Source organism: Temnothorax curvispinosus, unplaced genomic scaffold, assembly GCF_003070985.1.
Source record: "Temnothorax curvispinosus isolate PA1 unplaced genomic scaffold, ASM307098v1 QBEX01015436.1, whole genome shotgun sequence".
Classification (NCBI taxonomy): domain Eukaryota; kingdom Metazoa; phylum Arthropoda; class Insecta; order Hymenoptera; family Formicidae; genus Temnothorax; species Temnothorax curvispinosus.
The window spans coordinates 213,008-239,580 of NW_020225216.1; the positions used below are offsets into that span (position 1 = coordinate 213,008).

Sequence of the window (26,573 nt, forward strand, 5' to 3'; positions counted from 1 at the left end):
TATCGGCGGCTCAAGAGCGCGCACATGGATTTCCCGTCCAAACAATGCCGTTCGAAAATAACGAGGTGTACGCGATATATTCTCGATGGATGTTGCGACGGGCAAGGTAAACTTTCGTATAAATTACTTAAGAAAATATCAGGATGTAACGTAACGTAACACAACGACGTGACGATGTAGTGCAGCGATAACGGGAAGGTGATGTTGCTATTAATCTATATCTCGCTATCGATTGTCGCAAATGAAGTCCTCGATTTGACGTCATTAATCATTGAACGTCTCGTCGATCATTTCTGAAGATAATTAATTTGGATTATGGATGTCGTTCAATTACGATTGACCAATAAAGCGTCGTTGAATCGTGAATTTTCGGGCGGGGAGAGCACCGATGTAATTAATATAATACGCCAGTTAGAGCTGCGCAAGTATGAGTGATCGTTAGCTGAATCGACGGGAGGCCGATGAGTTAATTGGCGTCAATTTTCCGCGATAGCGCAATCGTCCATATACTAATAAGTATGGTTCTTGTACGCAGCGGATACTCTAATGCAGTCGTTCATTATAATCGCGAGAGAGCGTGCGTGAAAGAAAATGAGTCAAGCAAATACCTCGATCGCAATTCTTCCTGCAGTAAAGCAGTCTTGTATTACTTATGTAAGTCTGTGTGTATATACATATCTTTCGAAATTCCCTTTTCAAAGAGCTTAAAAACGAATAACATGGCAGTGACTTTACAAGAAGAAGGAAAACCATTGAAAAATCATCAAAGTAATTATAAGGAACACCGTCAAACTTTGACGAACATTTCTGTTGAGAAAAATGCCTGACAAAGACAATCGTCGAGAAAAATCGTCGAGTTAATGGCGAGATGATACGGATGAGTCTTAAATAGAGTCCAAGTTTCTTTTCGCCGTCCGCATACCAATGAGGCAATCGTGATAATTAATCACCGTTTCATCGGGAGGGATGATAAATTCGCGAAGAGTCGATTCCGACGATAGGCCGCGCGTGTGATTAACGCCAGCGTCGCCATAATAACAGCGTCGCCATAATCGACGATAAATTAATAACGAGTCATCGACGGGTTCCGCAAAAAATACGACGTGCTTTCCCTAATAAATTCTCGCGAACGATAATTAACGTCACGCACGGACATTATTGCAAATACGGAGAAAGCCGACGTCGGCGAGAATCGCGAATATTATGCCGCGATAATTGCGTTTGTTAAAAAAAATCTTCCATCTAATTCTTATGAGAGAGAGAGAGAAGAGATACGATAGGAAGAAGAAATTTCGCGAAGATAAAGCGCAAGAAAAAGGGCCCTGCCCTTTTCGTTGCTATATTATAAGCTTGAGAAAGATGCTGGAGATAAGAATGTTGAAGAAAAAAGTCTGAAAAATGCACGGCCATTGTTCACCTGCAATGTTCACAACAATGTTTACATTCGATATCGCCTACTTATCTTCAATTTGCATCCTTTGTTCAGTTGAATATCTCCTTCCTCTGCCTTTGATATCGCAATGTAATTACGCTTGCTACATGCCGTTTAACTGCTAATTGCAGCGTGCAAAATGCGCACACATGGTCCAGCTGTAAAAGCGCGCCCTCCTCGTTTCTCGCCGTTCGCGTCACGCACGTAATTCAGCAATACCGATCACCAGTGATTTATCTCGGTTGGTTGTAGCTTGAAAAGAAATACCAACGTTCGATTTGAACAATTGACGTCTGGACAAGCACATTTATCCGATAGTCAGATTGACATTAGAACTACCAAAGAAGTCAAAATGATTTGTTTGATAATTTTTTACAATAATTACTCATTTTTAAAGTATCTTAATTTCTGAAACTTTCCTTAACCTTTATTTAAATATACAGATGATGATTAATTGAAGTATACAGATAATTAATTCTATTTTTTTCCTCTTTTTTTCTCAGATTTCTATGTAATATAATATATCGGGACGGATCATTTTAACCTCTCACAAAATGTTAATAAAATTTTAATTACATTTGCATTTCAGAAGTTTCTTAAAAACTTTTAGAATTCTTCCAACACTGAAAGTAAATCCATCTGGTATGTCTAGATATAATACGTAGAAATCTTACAAAATAGAAAGATAAAGAGAGCTAGAGAAAGAAAAAGAAAAGGATGTGCAAGCAAATAAGCGTAAAGCAAGTGCATTCGTAGCTGGTGTCGAGTTCTACATCAACATAAGCCAGTATCTGAATTGTTTTGTAAAATATATTCCCTTACTTTTGCAGAGGACTTATAATATCATGCAGCGCAATGTTGAAGATTAACATCCCTTTGATAGAACGTCCCTTTGTCTCACTTCAGTTTCTACTCTGATGGTTGAGGAAATTTCACCTTGTACTATAACTCCGATTGTTGTATTTTCTAATGTAATTTTGATCAGCCTTATTAATTTCTTCAGAAAGCTCGTTTTCCTTAATATATTTATTATGCCTGTTCTATTCAAGCTGTCAGATGCTCACCGATAATCTATAAACAAAAGGTATGGGCCTGCATTATCCAGATTATCCTCATACAACTTTTTCAAAATTTATGATAATGTGAAGATATGGTCGATAAATGGATTTGTTTGTTGATTTTCAGAATTGACACTGATATTCCTCTAGTACCTTTTCCACTATTCTAAATCCTTGTGTGTACAATATAATGGAAAATATTTTGTATCCAATATTTAGAAGAGTTATATCTCTGTAATTGCAATTTATCTTATCACTTCTCTTGTGGGTGACAATTCCATGCTTCCAATTCCAACTGCTTGGGATTTCCTCTTAATCTCATATATTACTAATTAATTGGTGGAGTTTTTTCCATAATGTTTCACCACCATTCTTAAATATCTTAGTCGGCAACATACTTCTCCTGATGCTTTATTATTTAGCTTCAGGATCACCTCTTTATATTTTGGACTTTCCAACTCAATTTCTGTATACTTGAGGACATGTTTTCATCTGTAGTACATGTGGTGTTAGACTTTTATAATTCCTGAAAATGTTCTGCCCACCTTTCTAAGCATTTATTTTTATCTGAAAGTAGCCTCCCATCTTTACACATCGCAACCTTGGTATATATCCAGTACTGCGATCCCTAACTGACTTATAGACTTGTCTTGTGTTGCCCTCTGACTGCTCCTTCTCAGTTCTTCTGACTCTTTCCTCCATCCATTGTTTCTTCTTCTTCTTCTTTTTGTAGAATTTGGTGATTTCTTTTCTAGCTTTTCAAAAATAGCTTTTTTATAATAAAATTCACAAAGTTTCTTGTTTCTCTCTGTAGCATCTTTTTCCGCAGTTTATTTTTATTCTCTACCGTAGTCGCTATTATACCACTCTTTGCTGTCTAGACCGTTTCTTTTCCCTAGTACCGCTTCTGAAGTTTCGGATAAAATTTTCTTTAGGTCATTTCATATTTCTTCAATGTTGTTGCCCTTATTCCATATCTGTAGATGTTAGTATATGGTGATGTTGATATTCCTCCTCAAAAGTTCTTTTGAAGCTATCTCTTTCTAGCTTTTCGATGTTCCATCTAATCTGCCAGTATCCCGTTATTTTACCTATTCTACCTTGGACAGTCATTGTCAGGTGATCGCTTCAACCATATAGTGGTCACTATCATAGTTGGCTTCTCTGCATGTTTTAACATTTATGACTGAGGTAACACGCCTATTTTTCATAAGAATGTGATCTATTTGATATGATCCTTCCTGGTGCTCTCCATGTGCCTTTGTGAATGTCCTTCCTGGGGAATTGCGTACTTCTAATACACAGCTTAGTTTGCGCACAATGTGTATAGTAATCTCGGACTTGGTTAGAGGGAGCGTGTGTGAATGGTAGCGGTGAAAGTGCGTTGTGTGATTTTAGCTTTGTTTCTGGGTTTAAAGATTAGTATGGGGCAAGTAGGAATATTGGAAAGATAGGGTGTAAGCAGGGGATGCGATGAGAATGAAGGGAGATAGTTGGACGCAAGTGTATAGTAATCTCCACCCATTCTCACTTGTAGCTGATGCAGCGAATTTAATTCCGCTATCTCTTAAACTTTCGCTTCTTTACCTATTTTTACGTCGAAATCATCCATGATAAGTATATAACATATCATGTTCTTCTTCTTTCTCGGCGCTACAGCCCAGTGTGGGTTTTGGTCTCTCTTACGACGCCTCTTCATTCTTCCCTACTCTGCACCCTTTCCCACTATCTTCCAACTCTCATAGGATATCATGTTCACTGATTCCTTCATTTAGTGAGTCCAGCTCATCATAGAATCTTTTCTTATCTACCTCTTCCGTCTCCTCTGTTGGTACACAAGTAGATATGATAGAAATATGATGGAGATGGAATTTGCTTTTGAGTCTAATTTTAATCTATCATTAACTGACAAAAATTCTATTAATAATTTTCTAATTTGCTTACTTATTATAAATCCTGCACCCCTTTGTCTTCGTATCAATATATACCACTGTGATATCTCGCTTGTCTATCTGACCACTCCCAGGCCATCTTACTTCTTGCAGCGCCATAATATGCAATTTATATTTCTTGAATTTTTCTGCAATTTTTGATAGTTTAAAACATGTCCGGTTTGAAGCATTATTCGAATATTCCAAGTCGCTATCCCAAGATCATTTAATTGCCTTAACCTTTCGAGGCCACACTGGGTGGCGGCTACCCAGAAAAAATTCAGAGCCCGATATTTTTAAGATAGACTTATTTTTAAACAACACTCTTAAGGAGGTTCTACAGATACTCTCTAGTCAGTTGAGAGATGAAGAGAAAATCTTCAAATTCATCGGTTCTAAGTATTCATAAAATATTTTCGTGAATTTTGATGACGTTAGAGCTTATATCATACCCATATTAGTCGAAGCGAGGAATAATTAAAAATATCGTGTAAGTGCTCCTTTGACTCTGGCGGCTTATAATGGAAGAAAATGTGGTAACGTCGCGAACTTGACAGTTCTGCTCATATGACCACGGTTATTTCACAATTTCACATAATTCTAGAGCGAGTATTCTCCGTAACCGCTCGTAAACGTTAGGTGCTTAAGTTTGAGGTGCTGTCATACTGTGGTGCTGTACTGGCTGTACACTTTTCGCGCGGGTGCAGTCGCTGCGACATTGCCAAATCTCCCTTGTTATTCGAAGCACGCTACGTGAACTGTGATATGGCCTGTTTCAATAGCCAATATCACAAAATTTTACGCGATAACCCTTGTTTTTCTCGATATTTCTGAAAAGCTTAGATTAAGATCTATAAGAGCTCCGTTTTTTGAGCTTTAGTGGGTCGCCTTTATATAATTAATATCTCGTTTCCTGTCTCCAAGAGCCCCTCTGCCATATGTAGTTTATGTTAAAAACTGTGATTTCAAAATTCATTTTTGCAAATTTTTACACGGTAAACCGATGCTAAAATTTTTCGAGCACTTTTCTTGCATCTCAATTTACACGTCCATAAAGTTTTTTCCAATTTTTAGATACATCCATTATCTGTAGAACCTCCTTAAGATGTTTTTCGTACGTTAATTGGAATTATAAGACTTTGAATCCGTCTGGGTGGCGACCACCCAGTGGCCGGGGCCCTTAACCTAGGAAGGAATCCTTAGTAAGAAAGATGTTACGTATTATTTATTTTATAAAAATAATAATTTTATTTCGAATTTCTACTAAATTAATGTAAAAAATATATACTGTTCCGGACCGATATTCTTGCAATGCGTTTTGAAAATGAGTGTTCCAAAGAGCCAATCGGAAGCATATATGGCGCATATAGCTAAAAGTATAAGCCAAATTTCTAGTAATTAAACGAGATATTTACTTTCACATCAACGTTCCGTAGAAGCGTTAATGTTTATGTTTCGTCACGCGAAAAGACTATATAAAGGTCGATATGCTTAACGACGATTGGGCCACGTAAGAAGTTGAAATAGAATCGTTCTCCCGACAGGCCAACGAATCTAGAGAGTCATCCTTTTGCTCCCGTTCGAGATTAATCACCGTTCAACTTTAAATTATCGTTAAACATAGTTGTTGCAATTTTGTCGGGTCGTTTTAGCAAGATTGTACAATAAAGCTAACGTCGTTTGTAAAATCAAAAACTAGAATAAATCACATTATAAGGAACATTAAATTCTAGTACCTATTCCACGAAGCTGACCATTGAGCCTTCATATAAGGCTGTGTAGCAAACATTCGTCGATATTCACGTATAATCAAATAATTTCAAGAAATATAAAAATATAAATTTTTTTCTCGAATATCGTATTTTTTCCGAAAACAAGTTTTGATTTTGACCCTTTCGGTAGAAATAGAGGTAGAGGTGAATCTTCGGCAATTCTAGTGTTAACCCTCCATTGTCTTATATATGAAGCGAACGCTTAATCCACATTTGACTTTTTTAATTACATAGATATGGCATCAAAGTTGACTCTGAAACTTTCTGACTTTTTACTTACAACCTTCTAAATTATATTTGTATAATTTTTTTCTAAAATTTTCTCATATGAGAGCACTATATAATGTTCGTTTGTTGAACAAGGGCTATGAAGGGTTATATTTATATATATTATGCATATATATATATATATATATATATATATGTATATAATATATTATATATATACACTATATATAATATATTAATATTATACTATGTATAGGACATAATACATATAACAATATTTTTTTATACGTTAATGAATTTCATTATTTTCCTCGGACGTTTAATTCGAGCCCCCATTGATCGCCTCACTCCGAATGGTCCCCTGGGCGACTGCAGTTATGCAAATCGAGATGATACACCATTAGCGGTATCCCTCCAGCGCGTCCTTCTCCGCGGAAGCCAATCAGCGTCGCGAGAGGCGCGTAATTAGCAGTTACATTATATCCTTCGGCTTTCGTGCGTACGCACGCAGGCAGCGAGAAGCGCACGTGTATATACATATAGGTACGCGCAACACGCACACGCACAAGCTGGTTGTTCTCGCGCTTGTTAAGATTCATAAGGCGAACGCGCGTTACACGCGACCCGCTGGCCCTCATTAGAGCTCTAATTGCGTGCGATTATCCCGGCAATTACCCGGCGAATACATTACGAGTCGCCGAATCGCGATCACGCAGGCGTCGCGCAGCGTCGCGTTTCGCAGTCTCACTCTCGTGCTCGACGGCATCGCGGCATATCCACCGGGTTTGAATTAATCTAAAGCCGCGTGCATACTCAGCGTGCACAGAAACGTGCATTCGGACATACACAATCGGGTTTTTGATTCAATTAATAAAAAACAGTCAAAGTTTCGTCCACCCCTCGAGCTCAAACGTCAAAAATGATAGTACTCGATGCTCTTTGAAGTTTTTTAAGTTTCGTTATTTCGTTATTTCGAATTTTCACATTTTATTACGATAGATAAGAGGTCGCAAAATTCACGCCTAAGGTCTTTTTAAACGCCTTAATCCACCGCTGCTGTTCATGCCGGTCGATGTGTAGGTAGAGCTTAACACGCGTCGACACGGCGCGTGTAATATAACGTGCCGCGTGCGAGAACTTTGTTGGCCGATAATCCGCGGGGTCCCGGGTCCCGGAGTCACGCGAAGAGGCCTCGTCGGAATTCCACGTGGATATATTCGCGCCTTATTAACGACGTGCCCGCGTCGTCGCGCTGGACGACGCGATCCACGAGGGCAGTACGTAATAAAGTACAGTTAACACAGTCCGCGGGATCGGCGTGTTCCGCGATGTCTTCGAGCGAATCTCGCCGGGTTGACGTGGGAGAGAGAAATATGTAGCGACGGAGAGAGAGAGAGAGAGAGAGAGAGAGAGAGAGGGAGAGGGGGAGAGAGAGAGAGAGAGAGAGAGAGAGAGAGAGAGAGAGAGAGAGAGAGAGAGAGATTGTCGAACCGGAGGAGGCGTGCGTTTGCCTAGAAGCGTGGAATTCCATCGACCGGCACTCGTGCGCCTTGTTAACGTGACGCCCACAGCGGAGTAAACGGTCCGTCGTTGTGGCAGAAAAAAGCTGCAACTACTTATCCCCGCGATCATACCTTCTCATGCGAAACGATATTTAACGACAAAGTCGACGGCATCGATGGCGTTATTATTTATTCTTACCGCATTATTACTTATTAACCGCGCGCGTTTCCTCGCGCGCACCACCGTTTAGCCATTTAACGACAAACTCGAAGAATTCTATGTAATTATTCATTCACGATCGTATATAATTATCGAGATAAATAAACATAAAAAAATATTCAGTATACATATGTTTATGGAAAGATGGACATTTACTGCGAAATTGACAGAGGCAGACGTGATCACGTGAGTTGGCCTCATTTCCTTCTTTTTTACAGGGAAACAAAAGCACGACGACAGTCGAATAAATTTTTCATGTAGTTCGGCTTATCTTATTCACGATGCAAAAGACTATTTGCATTACCAAGTGGCTACGAGTTTTCTTTACGATACGATAGCAACTGCGTCATTTATCTATACACCTTCTCTACATTGTGCTTGCTTTACTTCGAATAGTTGAACAACATTGATCCTAACTATGGAAAAAGATGTAAAATATTTCATTTAAATGTATTATTTAAAATTATATTTTTAACCTGAGAATGGCTACCTGGGGTGATTTTTCAACGCCTCAATGTCGAAAAAATGAGGCTTACGTCACAATATTTTTTTTTTATTTATTGATAAAAAATCCATATCTATCTTTTATTCAAAGGTTTCGAGATCCAACTCTCTCTCGTATAATAGGAAAAATTTAGGACTTGTACATTCGTAGTACTTATTAAAACTTACTGGATGTAGAAATCACCCCAGGTGATCGTTTATTACATTAAAAAAATTAATAAAGTATGGTCAGAGTTTAATTATAAATTTGAAATAATAATAATTGGAATGAGGTTATGAGTATATAAATATGTTTATAATAAATAATAATTATAATAGTTTACATAAAATAGAAAAAAATAACAATTTAATGAAAACATGCGTAAATACTTACAAAAAATAACAAAAAATAAAATAAATGTTATAAATTTATTTAATGCAAAACATGTTTTGTTAATAACAAAAGTAATATTTTTGTATAAATATTTGTATATACTTATTATATTTCTATCCGATTAATCGATTAATGCATAAAAGATTTTAAGAAGAATCGAGTTTTAACATATAAATATTTATTTTTATTTAAAAATTCTTTATGTAACTTTTATTTATATATAAAATAATAAACAAATATTATAAAAACAAGTTATTTTTAATAATTCTCTCTGAACAGAGCAAACACAATATAAATGACTTTATATAGTAAAAAACAGCTTATTTCAAATTGCTATAAAACATATATTAATTAATTTTCTTTTTACGGGCCTTTAAATATGCAATCCAATAAAAAATCCGTAATACAAACACGTTTTATTAACAGATATCCTTTATTTTTTAGAAATACTATCATAATAAGTCGATTAATGTATGCTATATAGCTTCTTTTGATTTTTAAATTTTAAATATTGCTTTCTCCTTACTTTTTTTCAGAAAATGTTGAGTATATAATATTTATTTATTTGATCGTGCCTTACGACTTTGGATGGATTTCCGTACAATACATTGTTTTACATTATTTTCTTTTCATATTTAAATTACGTTATATTATCTCTTATGTCCTATAATACATATTGTCCTCAATACTAATAAATTATAGGACAATAAGAAATATGTAATATGTAATTACTAACAATGACTTTTAATTGAGGTGTAAAAATCACGCCAGATGACCATTTATACAAAAGAAATCAGGCACTCGTTCCCGGGTTAATACACAACATTCTATAATTAGAAATAAAGAAATAAATATATAAATATTTTTGTAATAAACTCATATTTATATATATATATATATATATATATATATATATATATTAAATATATAAAATTACTTTTTTTGTATATAAAGTTAAATTCGTGAAAATGCGCATTTCTTAATACGGTAAATAAAAAGGGAATAAATTTTAGAAAATATTTCCTCCAGTAAGTCTGTCTGCTCGTCACTCGAATTTCTCGAGACATCTCTCTGACACTAACAAAGCGCGCGAGAGCACGCGCAAGAAAAGAAATGTCGTCTGACTGTACGGCTGTATATTTTCTATATACGCGAGATAGTCGCGATGCGTACAAGGAGAAAGAGAAGAAGAAGGTGGACGATGTGCAGGAAAGGACGAAGAGGAGAACGCGAGGCAGAAGCCTGTTTGGAACATCCCGGCGCGGCGGCGGCGGTGGCGGCGGTCCAAGATGGCGTCCACGCTCGGTGGTTTCCCGTTTTCTCTTTCTCTCTGTCTCCTTCTCTCGGCTTAATTTCCGATATCGTCAGTCGACCCTTACCATCTTGCCCTTTTTTGGTGCGCGTTACGCCCATGGAATACGTAACAACGCGGCGCGTGATATACGTACGTAGTACGTAGTACGTAGAACGCATCTGGAGCGCGCCATGCCCGATTCTACGTTGCCTTATACCCGTGCACGCGTATGCGAGTAAATGCATGAACGCGTGCGTGCGTGAGTACATACATGAGTATGTGCGTGAGTGCGTTCATGAGTGCGTGCGTGAGTAGCGCGCACGTAACGGTATCGGGCACCACCGAAAGACGCATGGCCACCCCTCGGTCACGGATTAGCATATCAATCCCCTCGTTATACGACCCCATCGGTCTCTCTCTCATTCGCGCTCTTCATCCCTCTCTTACCCGCTCGATTTGCGCCATTAACGTTTCGCGCGAGTACATAGCCATTGTTACCTTCAATCATAGGCTCTACTTGATATCCCGGACCTCCCGGACTATAAGTAGTTATAGATTTTAAGGCAGTCCTATTTGACACGCGAATTTTAGCTAACCGGAAATTTTAGATTAGCTCTGTCTGTCCCAGACTCTCCTCGACGCGACATTCGGACTCTAATTACAAATCATAGACAAATCATAGACAAAGTGAAGACTAAGTTTAATATTTAAGAGAGTAGAAAACGACTCTATAGTGATATTAACGAGAGATTAATGTAATCCTTACGTCCGACGATAATAAATATCAATACTGCTAATAAATATCGTCGACGGATTGCATTAATCTATTGCGTCTGGTAATATGGTATTAACCATATATAAACGACTGGCGCATTATACTACTACCACGTTGCATTAATGTTGAAACATGATATTAACTGACATATACGTTAATGGATAATGGAGTTTTTGCGCGTAAACCTTGCGGACAAGATCATCAATATAATTGGCGATCTTTCCGCTTTTCTCTAACTGAAATAATCATATATATATGTATCATACATATACAGAGTGTTTCAGATAACTGTTACAAAATGAGACGACAGATGCAAGGCATTAAACAAATATTTTTTTAGCAAAGCATGTCCGGTCATACCGTTATGAAATTACAAGCTATTAAAAATTTTGTTATTGGACACTTTTATCTTTTTTTATCGAGTTATAACACATGTTCAAAGTTATCACTATGTTGTTCAAACATGAAACTATTATTGCCGTATAACAAAGATTGTTGTATTTTTTAAATACTGTTTTTATCATGGATCACACCGTTGCATATGATGACCATATCCTGGTCATGGCAAGAAAATCTTTCTGTTCGACAGATGTTTCATACATGGTAATCCTTAAATGATCATAAACAACTCCAACAAACTTAAACTAGCTGAACGTACAAACTATAGGATGAGTCTATGGTATCCAATTCATTAATGGATAACAACGGAACTTTTAGTTCCAACAATGTCTGATTGGATACGCCTTGCTTAATAAAAAATGTTTGTATTGATATCCCGCATTTACTTTCTCATTTTGTAATATTTCTGAGATTATTTTGAGATAAAGATATCAAAATGTCGAGGCTATAATAATTATTTTTATTATCGCCTTTCTTATCAATATCGATATAAGGATTACGGCAAAAAGAGATTAATTAATTAATATAAGTAAAGAAGATTAATCGACATATATGTATTTTAATTATACATATAAAAAAATCTTTTTTTTTCTCTTTGCGTCTTGTCTGCACAAAGTGTCAGAAGTATTACATTATCAGGAATATTACATTACGATGGTAATATCTTTTTTATGAATCAGGAGTATATCACGCGCGAGCAAAGTGCAAATGAGACGATTATTACTGACTGTGAAACGAGCGGAGAAAACAATGAGGATTGCCGCGTCACGCGAATGCATCTCCGAGCGAGACCGCAATTCTTCTCACGGCGCGATCCTTGTAAGAAATATCAATCTTGCTTAACGCGTCACGAGAATGCTAATGTCAAGTCGCCACTGACATTGCTTTATTAATTCTGTATACCATTTGCATCGCACATCACTCTCGGCAACTAGGAAACGTGCATGCATCTTAATCTAATTATTATTCTCAATCAAACGGTTGACTATATTAATCGCAATTCTAAATCTTATTAAATATTTAATGATGTTAACAAGATATTATTCGATATTACTTGGGATATATCGCGATCCCCGCATGACGCAAATGGCAAATAATAATAGTAATTATCATAATAATCGATTCGTTAGAAATACGATAGAATAGCAATCCCGTTTGGATTGCAAATTTCCGAATTAGACTGAAAAACTATATAAAATCGTTCGATTTAACTTATCTTCGTGAAATGAGATCAACGCAAGGCTTTTACATTCGGGACTTTAACTTTCCTGTGCTTACCTGAGTTTCGGTCAACGATAACGCCTGCGCCAATTGCTTTCTCTCCGCCCCAACGACGTAGTGATTTTTCTCGAAGGCGTGTTCCAACTTAAGCAGTTGGCTCGGGCTGAAGGCTGTCCTTATCCTCTTCGGTTTCCTGAAGGGTTGAAGTAAGAAGCCGGGTATGTCGGGACCTGAGACGAACAATTTTAACAAAATTTAAAATTTCAGGAAATTTCAGGAAATTTTAAACTTTGTTTCGAGTCATTTAGATCTAATCTCTAAAATTATTTTAACAAGGCTCGGTTATCATCGCCGTATCGTTTTTCGCTGAAATTTAAAAGATGAGACGACAATGCAAAAGAAGAAAAAGGAGAGGAGAAGAAGGCGAGATTACCACGAAGTTGATGAGATATCATTAAGAAGGAAGCTAAATGTTGAATCTAAATAATGAATCAGCGATATGAATCGACGTTAGTAAGAACGCGTAATTCACCGCTAACAAATTAAAATGGTAATTTAATTACACGAGGAGCCGCTGCCTGCATAAGGTTTCAGACGGTTCAGACGGTTGGCATAAGCGAATGGGGGAACGGAGACCGCGCGATTTATTAACGATTAATTAATTGTTAAACGCCACAACGTCATCCGGCTAGTGTCCGTGCACGCCTCATAGAGCCTCGCCTTGAAAATAAATAATCGGCACGCAAGCCACGAATTCGTTCACGAACTGTAGGACCGTGCGTGCCGCAGCGCGACGCGGGAGAAAGAGAAAAACACCTACTCGTGGCGGTGGTGGAGAGAAGGTGCACAGAGCCAGGAACTCGGGGCCAGGTAATTGAGTATTCTACCACGAAAGAGCCATGTCGATCGACCGATAGCCACGTCTGCCGGAAGTCACCCGAGATGCTTTAGCGGAAAGCTCGGGACGATAAATCGCCACGTCGCCCGCACGGTTTCCCTCCGGCGCGGCGCGTGACTATACTTCGCGACTTGTATGTTATACAGAGTGTTAATCCGATTTCCAGCAATCGGTCTGTGAAATCGTCCAACAAGTATCGCAGGGATACGGGGAGTCAAAATCGAACTGCTAGAAAGTCCGCTGAAAATCGATGAAAGTCTAACGAAAGGCGTTGTGCAGATTTAAAGAATATATATAATACGTTTACGCGTAATAATAATTTTACGCGACGATGTACCTACAGAAATTCAGCTCGAGGCTGAGAAAATCTGGACAAAAGTTCTCGTAGAATCCGAACTAAACGTAACAGAATTTCGAACTTCTCTCCATTCTTCCCCGTGACGATCTCCGACATCAATTAGCATTTGCATGCGCCTTCCGTGTTATTATTCATTGCGGTTTCTAAATTACAGCGTCAGCGTGCAAAGTGATCTAAATAAGTCACGCGCAGTAGGTTACAGCTAGTAACCGGTATAACGTACACGCGACCAGCCGCAACGGTGAATCGTATCATTTGCATTGCGAAAAATTTATCCGTTAGGATCTTCGCGGCTGAAACTGACAAGTTAATAGCTGGATAGCGCAGGGACTGCTATATCCTCTAGACATCTGTACGTTTCCCATATTTTTTGCCGGCCGGCTGGATTCTCAATTGCGGCATTAGAGCTGACAAAGTAATCGAGAAGTAGGTTAAACGCATCGACCGGGTAGTATCGCAATCGACCAATGAATCATTACATTTAATGCTGTCGATACTCAAGTACCTGCGACTTTGGATTAATAAATGAGTATCTTGATATCCGGAGGGACCGACCGATTCATACCAACAGTATTAATTCCATTTCCATCGCGAGAGAATCCATCATATAATCTTCGTAGATGATTTTATAGACCTATTCCATTCCGTATGTGGCCTTCCGTCACGATGGCATATAAGTCACGTTTTTCTCATTTTAAGAAATCAAAAGATTCATGCGAGAAGATGATTAAACTCGCGGCTTAATCATTCATTTTATTTGTCACGTTTTGTCTGAGATCGAAGAAAGAGATATAAAATTTTTTAACAAAATTAATTGAGTGGCATATCTCTTCGAGTATACATATATATATATATATATATATATATATATATATATATATATGACTTCACGTCATTGTTTTGCTCAACAACTCATTTCTCGTTGTCACTCCTCGAAATCGCGTTCTCGCAGAAGAATCGCGAAATGAATGCCTTAATAAACACGTCGCATACACGGGCATGTGGTGTTTAAACAGAACGCGCTTCCACGTGCGGGCGCATTCTTGCGAATCGCGCGGCGAAGGTTGATTCTTGATGGGATCAAAGCCTCACGCGTGTAAATAGACGCGTTAATCGGCGCTATTCCAAGGTGGCGATAACGTAGTCCTCGTTCCATCTAATCCGACGTAATTCGCATAATCCATGTAAATCCTGGTGAATGAACTTGAAGAAACGCAGCATCACAAGTGCTTTACTTTTTTTACACACGTTTACAGAATAATAATAATCATATTATATATATAGATATTCTGCATAATGTTTCTGATATTTCTATGATGTTTCTGTAATGATCGTTTAAAATAAATTAATATCTATTATGTAACTTTGATTATACATATATGTATATTGATAGGCCTTGTATATGTATAGGAGCATTAGTCGTGCTGGCGCCTCACCATTTGCATGTACAATTCTTTCTTTCATTCTTCTTTATGTCTCTCGTTGCTACAAAACTTATTGATTTTGAACATTAACAATAAAGATTATTATCATTTTATTAACCGACTTCAAAAAAAGGAGGTTCTATATTCGGCCTTATATGTATGTCCACGATTTTCTCTAAAACTACTGGACGGATTTAAATGCGGTTTTCACTGTCCTATAGAGTAATCCTCCAGGAAGGTTTTAGTACATTATATCAATTTATTAAAGTATATTTATATATTTCGATTGCAATATATTAATCTATCTGTTAAATCTTACACCTGCGATATACAATGTATTTTTTACTGTTATTTTACACAACACAGAGGGTGAACCCAGATAAATGTAAATTTACGTTGAATTACACGAGCGGGTGGTTCTCTGCAGGTACACGGCCGGTGCTAATTACAGCGAAGGAATAAAGGATCATTAGCGGTGCGCTCGTGCGTGAAGTGATCGCTATTTATATGGGTAATGAATAGTAATGCGATGACTCTTACTGCGACCGTGCTCGGCCGCGATTTTGAATGCGCGACATATGTTGCATACCGTGACTATGGCCCGCAACTGTGAGGTAACAATCGCGTTTCGCTAATAATTAATCAGCTAGCAGAACGGCTAGAATTCTCGCTTAACGACGCGAGAAAAGTGCGCAAACAGTGCGCAAACGTGATAAATAATTATACCCGCGCTTTGGTAATTCATGATCGATGGCAAACAGAAATTGTCGAAAATGTATCGTAATAAGGAATATTATTATTCATCCATCAGGGAACAATTGCTACCGTATTTTAATCATTATATTTCAATCACGCAGTAAAAAGATTTGTGTTAAATATAACATAAATCACATGTCTCAAACGGTCTACTCAAATTTTTGTGTTAATTTAACATAATGTGAATATGTCAAATTATGACACAAATATTATGTTCATAATTTAACACAAAATAAAGAAAAGTTTGATGATATGTTAATAAAAATTTTTTGTACAACAGACATCTGTATAATGTTAAATATTATTGAAAAACATGTTAATTTAACATTTTTGTACGTACAATAGACATCTGTATAATGTTAAATATAAATGAAAAGGATATTTTTTAAACAAAATTACATTGTTTTTATGTTAATCTTACAATTAAATATAAAATGTGTTATTTTAACATTTGATTTACTTAAATATGAATTTAACACAAAAAATCAGATAACATGATCAAAATTAGTTAAATTAACACATAAGTATGTTACATTTTTAACACAAAAACTTTAACAAGGTCCATTTTTAACAAAAATACACAAACTGTGTACGTATTATGTATTCAATTCAATTTATAATATTTTTTTTATTATTTTAAGATCCTTAAACGAGCGTAAATATAGAAGATTACAATCATTTAAAGGACCTTGTATTCGAAATGCTTCACGAAGGTGGGCGATGCGCGATCGATCCGCGATCTCTATCGATCCCGTGTGGTCGGATCGCGGACGGGCGCTTCGTCGTTAGCGGTTCCCTAGGAACTTCCTAGACATCGCCTGGAGCGACACGCTTAACTCGTCCATTGCCGTGCGGCGGGGAAGCTGAGAAGGGGGAAGGAGAAGAAGAGAAGGAGGAAACCACGACAACAACGAGGACGACACAGCGCGGAAGAACGAAGAGGCGAGTCGGACGGCCTGTAATTACGGGAAGCTTGTGCTGCGGCTTTCGCAGCTGAGACGCCCAGAGCGACTCGAAATTACTCAAAAATAAGACCAAATGGTAAACGTATCAAATTATATCCCCTCCTCCCTCCGCGCGGCCTACCAAGCTTCCCCCGGGTCTTGTCTCTTTCTCTCCTCTCTCTCCCTCTCTCTCTCTCTCTCTCTTCCTCTTTGTCTCTCCTTCATTTCTCTCTTCCTTTCTCTCTCTGGTACCGCATTTTGCCAGCAAAAACAACTCACGCGCGCTTAACGCATCACACTAATGTGTTTTTAATTGTCGCTAAGCGTGCAACGAGATGTCGACGATCGCGCACGAAACCAACCGACCGACGCGACGCGACAACGCGTCGCGAAACAGGTGAAAATGTAAATAGAGAAAGGTAGATACGCCGGCGTTTGATGAGCTGTGTTAATAGAAGAAGACAACAAACCTCGAAAGAGGTTGTTCTTAAAAAGCACAGCGTTATTAAATTTAAAAGAGATTGCGAATACATAAATAAAATAGCGTCAAAGACTGTCAAACATCCTCTCGTTCCGAAACCCTAGATCTCTCTTCCTTATCGGAAGTCAAAGGTCCATAAATCTCAATGGAATTACGACGTGATAGCACGGCATTTTACTGATTGCTCGACTTTATTATTTCTCGTGGCTACCGTAATTACAGTGGCGATCGTCGAACTTTTTCACGAAGGTAATTTCATCACATATCTGAAATAATTAACCGTGACGCTATTAATTATTCGAAACCGATCTATTTAATTCCGTTTGCTCTCGGATAATTTCAAACTGGCAACTGGTCGTAAATATATAGCGAGTCGAGGATTGCGTGGGATGAAGAGTTAATCTCATAACGGGAGATTAATTGAAAGTTGGGCCAATAGTTAACTCAAGGTGGCAGGCAGCCTTGAATGCTAGGGCCACGATAAAATTCTTCGTCACCTAACACATCTTTGCGAGAAGATCTTCAAGTAAACTTATGTAAATATATAATAAAAACTTATATAAATAGCATTGCGCAATTAACTATGTATATACGTAATTACAATAGGAAGCGTGTGTGAGACATCTTTCATATCTAATATTTTATACAAAAGTGATTAATCGCTCAATACCGCGATATGATAAAAGTCTACATCTTCGTCACGTCTACTTCCGTCCATTAGGTAATATTCCATTAATTAAGCTTTATATAATAGTCACGACAACGTGTTGCCTTAAGTATCCTCATCATAATATCCCGTAAGGTCACAAGCGCGCCTAAGAATCCACGCATAAATTAATAAAACATTCGACTCGCGCGGCAATTTACGAAACGACACCTTCCGGTTGCCGAAGCGGGGCGTTTAACGATTTTTAACGGCCCGCGATCGATCGAACGCGGGCGGCGACGCGGTCCTTTGATTTCGCTACCGGCAATTTGCGAGCGGAATAGAAATGACGCGAGGAAATCCCATTTCCCCCGCGACAAAAGGGGTGATTGGCACGTCGTAGTCGTAAAGTCCGCCTCGGTGCAAGCAGCCGCGACAGGTTTTACGAGAGCGGCTATTTAAAGCATAATCGAATTCGCTAATGGCGATTATTAGCGCCAACGCGCTTGCACGTGCGGACTTTCGCGGCGCGGGCGAGTCGACAATCCCAAGATTCGGTATCACGAGATACTACGCAATGAAAAATCTAAAAACAAACAAATAGCTTATTCCTTTGCCATGCAGTAAATAAATTCAAAACAGAAGTCGTTTTTGTTCGACCCGACTGGCCAAATAATTAACTTGTTATGTTATGTTAAAACAACTTGTATGTTGTGAACTTAAATAAATTAATTATTTGGCCAGTCGGGTCGAACAAAAACGACTTCTGTTTTGAAAAATCTAAAATCAAACAGTCAGAGGTTATTTACCTTTTCAGCGTGTAATAGCTTTATTTGTTTATTTCGTATTATTTGTATATGTATTTATATAATAGAGGAAGTTGGGGTAATGTGAATTATCCTGTGAAGATAGCTGAACTTTGTTTTCGTAGAGTTGTAATGCCAAATGTTTGTTACAACGTGTTTCTAACAAATTTTGTTTATTTATAGTGAGTTTAATGTTATAGCAAAATTTTTGAAGGTAGATTTTTGTAGGGTAACTTTGAACCATGTTGGGAAAAAGGTGAACCACTTTATTTATATCTTGCAAAAGAATCATTTTTCTCGTATTTTAAGGCATATTAACAATGAAATAATCTATAATAATTATTGTATTATATATTTATTATATTCTAATATTACAAACTAAATTTTGTGCTCTTTATTATAACAATGTCATACAAATATATGTAACATGTTTGAAACTTTTACTCACATAATATAATATACTTATAACGTATACTCATCATAATATTATTACTCTTGAAAGAAAAAAAACAATAGAATATAAAATGCAATACTTATAAAAAATATTATACAAACTATCTCAAAATTATTCGATATCGCTAGTTTTACCTTGTTATCGTACACAATAGAAATATACACCATATGCCACTTGCTAAATAGACAACATTTAAGTTCTATCTTAGTTTTACATGCAACAAAAAGCGATTAAGAAGCTGTGAAGCAGATTGACTGCAAAATAACAGTTTATAAGCTTAAGCTGTAAGCGATACACACCAAATCTTCAGGTTTAATTTTTAACTTTATGACAAGTTGTGCCATGCTGCCACTTTCTACGTTAAATTAGGGAGCCAATAGCTATAGTAATTCCATTGCTGTCCGTCAGGTTGCAATACTTAATATTCTAGATATCGTGATGGTTTACGTTGTCCACATGGTTCGCGTTAACCCAACTAGTTCCTCTATAATGATTATGTGCGAGTACGAGTCACTCTTACAATAAAAAAAAATTGCTTATACAAACTAAATTTGTATAGTTGTAGATTTGATTGATTCAACAATTATTAAGTTGCATTAAAAAAGGTATATGTATAATAGTTTAATGTCAACCATTAAAATTTTTTAATCAAGAATTAATTAATTTAACTAATGTTTAGTTGAACGTATCGGATTAAATATTTTAGTTGGCTGAAACATATTTTGCGTTTTTCAACATTTTTTTTTCTCATTGTCAGTAAACACGTGCTTTATTTTGCACAACGGTAGAAATATTTTACGGACCATTTGCACGGTCACCTTCGATAAAGATGCTCATAACGAGGCTATTACACGCTGAAAACGTAAATAACTTCCGTTTTATACCTTCACACGCCATTTTTGCAATCGCCGTATAGGAGCGTAAACAAAAGAACGATAATCACCGAAATATTTATATACGCGCTTCGCCGTAACAACTCGTGTCGCGCAGCTCCATATTCACGAAGGTTTTTCGCGAACACTGTCATGTACTTGCATAAAACGCCTCGGTTTAGCGATATATTATGGACCGCGCGATTACACAGATAATAGCGCGATAATGTGAACAGCAACCTGCTCTCTAACCCGTGCCGTAAAGTGCGTAGGCTACCATTTGAAATGTAAATAGAGTCCATAACTTCTTGGATATTACGCAGCAAGAAGCGTGAATTATATGTATCTAAAAATAATGTTATAATTTAAATGCAATATCTTCCGTTGCAAATCAACTAAGTCGTGATTATGATTAATCGTGCAAATTACCAATTAAATTGGCTAAGTCTTTTTCTATCTTTTTTGCACAATCAACTCGATATCACGAACTTCAAAGCGGTCTAAGCAAAAGCGGACTGTATTCACTTTTCGAATCTGGACTTTTATATTAATTGTACGAGCAGGATTGCACAAATGGTATTAAATTACTGAAATCGCAATTCAGGATAGTTTCGATACATCTGCGAAAATTTTTGAAAAAAAACTCTTATAAGGTGACAACTGGGAAATTAAATAACTGTTATTTTATAACTTTTACTAAATATAACTATTGTATTTTGTAATAAGTGGACGTAATGTAGTAAATTAAATACTATATTGTAGAAGAAATCTGTTGTTATTGAAATACTCAATGCAAAAGAAAGGTAAGACTTTAGTATATCACTCAAGTCCGATTTTGATGAAATTTTGTAGGTACGTAGTATTCACTAAATGTAGTCACAAGCAGAGTTGCGGAAATGCTTAGTTTCCGAGAAAATAAAATTTTAATTATTCGGCTTAATTAACGTTTTTCAAGATTTTGATATGAAAAAATAATAAAAATTTAATAATATTTTATATTAAATTATATACCATATAATAGATGTGTGTAATACAAAAAAAAAATAATTATTAGGCTACTAAGATCCAAACTTGAACCGTAAATGGCATTTTATTCTAATTTAATTGCATATCATAACAGTCTTATTATTATTAATAATATTTTGCTGAAATGTTTTATTTTATTAGTGTATTAGAGAACTATACTTATGTATTAAGTTGATAAAATATCATTATAAAAAAAAAAATCAAAGAAGAAATCATTTTCTTACATATTTCACACTTTAAGCACCAAGCGGTGTGGAATGGACCTCGCTTCGCGTGGAAAGTAAGTGGAAACTCATGTGGTTATTAATTACTTTTTGATAAACAACGAGCGACAAGATAAAGAAATGTAACGAGAAAATAAACTGTGGTGAGATGATTTTCTCTTCTAAAAAGGGCATGTCGTAGGTATTGTTGTCACTTTTCCGCGATGCCGATTGGTTCTCTTGCTGCGCTTACTTCATTTGCAGCTGTCATTGTATATTTTGACAGTTGTGTGTATCAAGGATTAATAGTGTAATAGTAATAGCATAATGTTAAAGCTTAATAGCGCGCGCGTCTGTAGTGTCTAGTATAGTAAAAATACCATGCGCGACTCTGTACGAGTCGCAATGATAACTCCACGAGTACTTATGTGATTAGGGGAGACCGGGGCTCGTTGACATCGTTTTCACAATTGCGGAATTTAAGTTTTCAACAACTAATTTTCATGATTAAAACAGTACTAATATGATAGAGAGAACCTTTCTCTACATTTTCGTGCCAGGAACGCTGCTATATACTGTATATAGTTTCTTTGTAATAAGTGAAATACGAACATGCTGCATTGTAGCCAGCTTGCTTCAATAGTAGGGTAAGTTGGCTATACGACAAAAGTCCATGTTAAATTAATGAAAACTTTATAGAAACACAAAACGGGTAACAGATATATGTACTTCTTGATGAAGATTGTATCTTTTAAAGTTATTTTGTAATGATCAAATAGCAAAATGCTGTTGCAGAAAAACAATTGTAAATTATTTTAAATGTAGCTTTCTTCAATATAAAAATATTAATATAAATATATATCTACCTTCTATCAGCATTGTAGGTAGCAAATCACATACTCACACAGGTCTCACGCGCGCGGCAACAACAAGTCAAGCTAAAAGCGTGCCTTGATATGAGCCAACATACCCCATCCCTAAATACGTTTGATTTCAGTCATTTTATTACAATAAATTACTATTGTTCCTCAAAATAACATGTTGTATAGTAACAGAAACTTTTCTTTTAACTAATAATACGTCACTTTGATTTACTTTTCAAGCTGAAGAACATTAATACGATATTTTGAAACGCTCGAAAATTTACTTGCCACCTCTTGAATCAGAGTTTTCTCTTTTTATATTGTAATACTTGTTTGATTTCAATAAAACTTTTGGAAAAGTACCTATATGTCATAAAAGAGATATTTTGTGATAACTTTTTCATTGTTCTTTTGCTATAAATACATAAACGGAACGCATTGCCAACTTGTCCCTTGTACCAACGAGCCCCGGTCTCCCCTAATGTTTATTTCTACCAATATAGATTAACTTTAATCTTGGGTTAACTTACTTATTATCCTTTTCTAATTCTTAAGACTAGAAAAAGATAAAAAATCAACTAAACCTATCTACATTGGTAGAAATGGACATAATTCGATTTTGGTGGTATATAGCGTCAATCGTCTGTTGAGAGCGTCGGTAAAGGCAATGAATCTTGTTGCTAAATTTGTTTATAATATTTAGTCGGCGCGGCCAGGCGCTCGCGAGAAAGCGTGTTTGCCCACGCACAGTGTTAATTAGTGTGGTGCCGGACTACCATCTTAGGCCCAGTTTCACAAGTGTCGGTTAACTTTTAATCTTAGATTAACTCACTCTTCGTCTCTTTCTAAGGGGGATTTAGAAAGAGACGAAGAGTGAGTTAATCTGAGGTTAACAGTTAACCGACACTTGTGAAACTAAGCCTTAAAGAGGGACACGCGGCCAAAATTTCTTTGATTTCTTGTTTTTTTTCATTAAATTTTGACAATATTATACATACAATTTCCTAATACACTAATAAAATACATTTCAGCAAAAATTTTTTGAATTTTTATTTTGAATTCTTATTATTTTCAATCTTGAAACATGTTAATTAAGCAGAATAATTAATTAAAATTTGATCTTCTTGGAAGCAAGGCATTTCCGCAACTCAGCATTTGTGACTTCGCTTATACATTTAGTGAGTAGTACGTATATCTGCAAAATTTCATTAAAAAATTGGACTTGGATAATATACTAAAGTAAAGTCAAAAGAAATACATACGCATGAATTTGTAAAAATCAATATTATAAAAAAAGGGTTAACAATTCGACTGGATGCTTGGTAATATGTGTGTTTTTTAAATAAATGTGTTTGAACACGTACGATAATATCGATATAATCGAGATACTTTTGGAAACTATTAAATATACTTTCTAACATTAATAATTATAACTATGCCTCCAAAGAATTTCAGCTAAATTCTTTTTATGGAAATAGCCTCTCAGATCTTCTGAGCGGCTCAGAATATATTACTGAACATGATGCAACCAGCCAAAAATATTTATTTTTACAAGTTCATAATTATATATTCTTCTCGCAATACGTGTAAATAAAAAATGATGTGTCTCTGGAGAAGAGATTTATTATTTTTATTAGCACGTAATGCGAAATAAATGTACGGTATTTAATTCATTTGGTTTAGTCCATTTATTTAAAAATAATTATTTATAAGAATTGTTTAAAATAACTTTAGTTTCAGCAACTTTCCTTGTTATACTGTTTATATCATATTAATAGAAAAGAAGAAAAAGGACAATATAATAAAAATCTCAGAAAAAATTAATAGGTTTTAAATTCGTGCACACAAGTTTTGCTCGCAGAATCATGGGCAAAACAAGAAAAAAAGGTGAAAATTTATTAACTTTCGGAGAATTTATTATATTTTTTCTTTTCTTTCCACTTATTAATATAATATGTAATTAATGTAGTTATATAATATGTATATATCATTTCAAAATATATCTCAATATCATGTATCTCCATCAATATTGTATACCTATTACGCATCCATATCAAGTATATTAAAGTCTACATCTCAATTATTCTGAGTTAATATAATTTAAATAATTTAATACCAGCTATAATTCTGCTCGTAGGTACATAGTAAAAAATATATAATACGTACTTTTAACATTTTTTACATGTCCCAGAAAGTCCACTCCAAATTTTAAGTTAAAATGACTCATTCATCGTGTGTTAAATGTTGGCAAATTAGAAATGTTAATTAATTGACACTATACTTTACATTTATATTTGTTCTTTTGACTTTATTTTTTAAGTTATTTTCATCAAAAAATATACACATGATATTAATTATTTTACAAATTTTACATGAATTATGTGTAATAGAAACATTTAATTTTAGTAAATTTAATTACTTTGTGTGTCAAAGTTTACGATTATTTACTTTAACTTTTGTTTATGTGTTAAAATAACTTCAAGACATGTTGATTTTTTAAAGTAATTGTGTTACAAGAACTCAAAATAATATTCAATTTCTAAATGACATATATAAAGTGTTAAGTTAAGTTATCACGTTGACATAAATGTAACACATGAAAATGTTAGAAAAAAATAACATAGCTGTTGTATGTTAATTTTACATTGAAATAATAATCAAATCTTGGTAACACAAGAAAATCTTAACTTATGGACCGCTATGTATACACATTTTTTACTGTGTACCTACAATCAGCAATAATCCAAGTTTGAAAATTGCGAAAATAATCCGTGTTGGAAAAATAATCCAAAGAAAAATCTTTAAGTAATCGATAATTAACCTTTGAATGCCACATTATTTTCCTCGAATGGTCCTAAAATACCGAATTTCAGGTCAAATAAAAAAAATTGTCATAAATCTTCATTAACTTTTGTCATAAAATTTTTTAACCTTTTTTTCAAATATGATTTTAAAATCATGTTTAGCACACCCAAAAATTCCTAAACGTACTTTGTTTCAGCTATTAATTAATTGTAAAACTTAATATAACAAAATATATCTTACACTGACAATGAGAAACCTATTTTAGTTGAAACAATTTAACTAAATTGGTTTCTCAGTGTATGAGAATATTCGAAATTTTCATATTTCTGATAGCCATATCTTTTTTCTGACACAACATTTTGTAAAGCAAACTTGAAAATCGTGTTTAGCACACTCAAAAACCCCTAGTTACACTTTGCTTCAGTAATAAAATTACTTAGCGGCTTTAATATAATAAAATATTTCATAACGAGAAAATGCATTTTCGCGGAACTGAACGCAAAGTCCCAAAATGACAAAAATTCTCGTCATCGGCACTCAAAGGGTTAATGTAAAGCGAGATTTGGATATAATCTCTGGAATAAATGCTCCGGTTTGGAAGGGTTGAAGCGGCGAATGGGGATTAGAGATTTTCGCTTGGCCGGTTACACCGAAAACCAGTGGGGCCCGGTGTTCCGGGCCGCGGACGTACGCACAATAACGATAAATGGCGTAGGTAAGTGAATGATTATTCTTTAATTGCACGTCAGCAAAATACACGTATGGGCGTTAGCCCCGAGCTTGATATCCGATACCGGATATCAACGATTTCTCGCGCGGCCAGCCGGCGTAGAAAATCGCGAGAGGCGCGCGTGCAATTAGCGGCGCGGTATGCGCCCGCCGAGCAGATTGTTGACAATGGTATCGCATTTCCGCGGGGAGAACCAACCGTTGGTTAAGGATCGTTAGCAGAAATGACGTTTACATCCGCGAGAAATCGCAGGATCGAGAGAGTCGCAGAAATCTCTGTTATTATTTAACACTCAGGCACACTCAGGCTATCTTGTCGCTTGCATTAGTCCCCGCGTTCGTGATAACGTTCAATTAAGCTCGTGGAATTGCAAATGAAAATGATCCGGCGTCGTTTCATAAACGAGTAAGAGACTTACTTCTTTGCGCTGCAAAATATCCTCGTTACCTCCGTCGCATAACTCTGCCTACTTTCTACGATAAAAGTGCGCGATGTATATGTCATTACACTACTGCCGGATGCAAATGTAAATTTTAGTTATTAATTGTAGAAGAGAGAGAGAGAGAGAGAGAGAGAGAGAGAGAGAGAGAGAGAGAGA

General features: G+C 36.0%; 1 protein-coding gene across 1 annotated transcript in view; it reads right to left on the reverse strand.

Moving 5' to 3' along the window:
• The window catches only part of LOC112465725 (homeotic protein empty spiracles-like), a 50,517-nt gene that overhangs the window by 14,566 nt on the left and 9,378 nt on the right, over positions 1-26,573 (reverse strand). Inside the window, exon 2 of the mRNA XM_025033432.1 lies at positions 12,767-12,939. Within this exon, the coding sequence (XP_024889200.1) occupies positions 12,767-12,939 (173 nt within the window). The remainder of the gene's footprint in view (positions 1-12,766; positions 12,940-26,573) is intronic.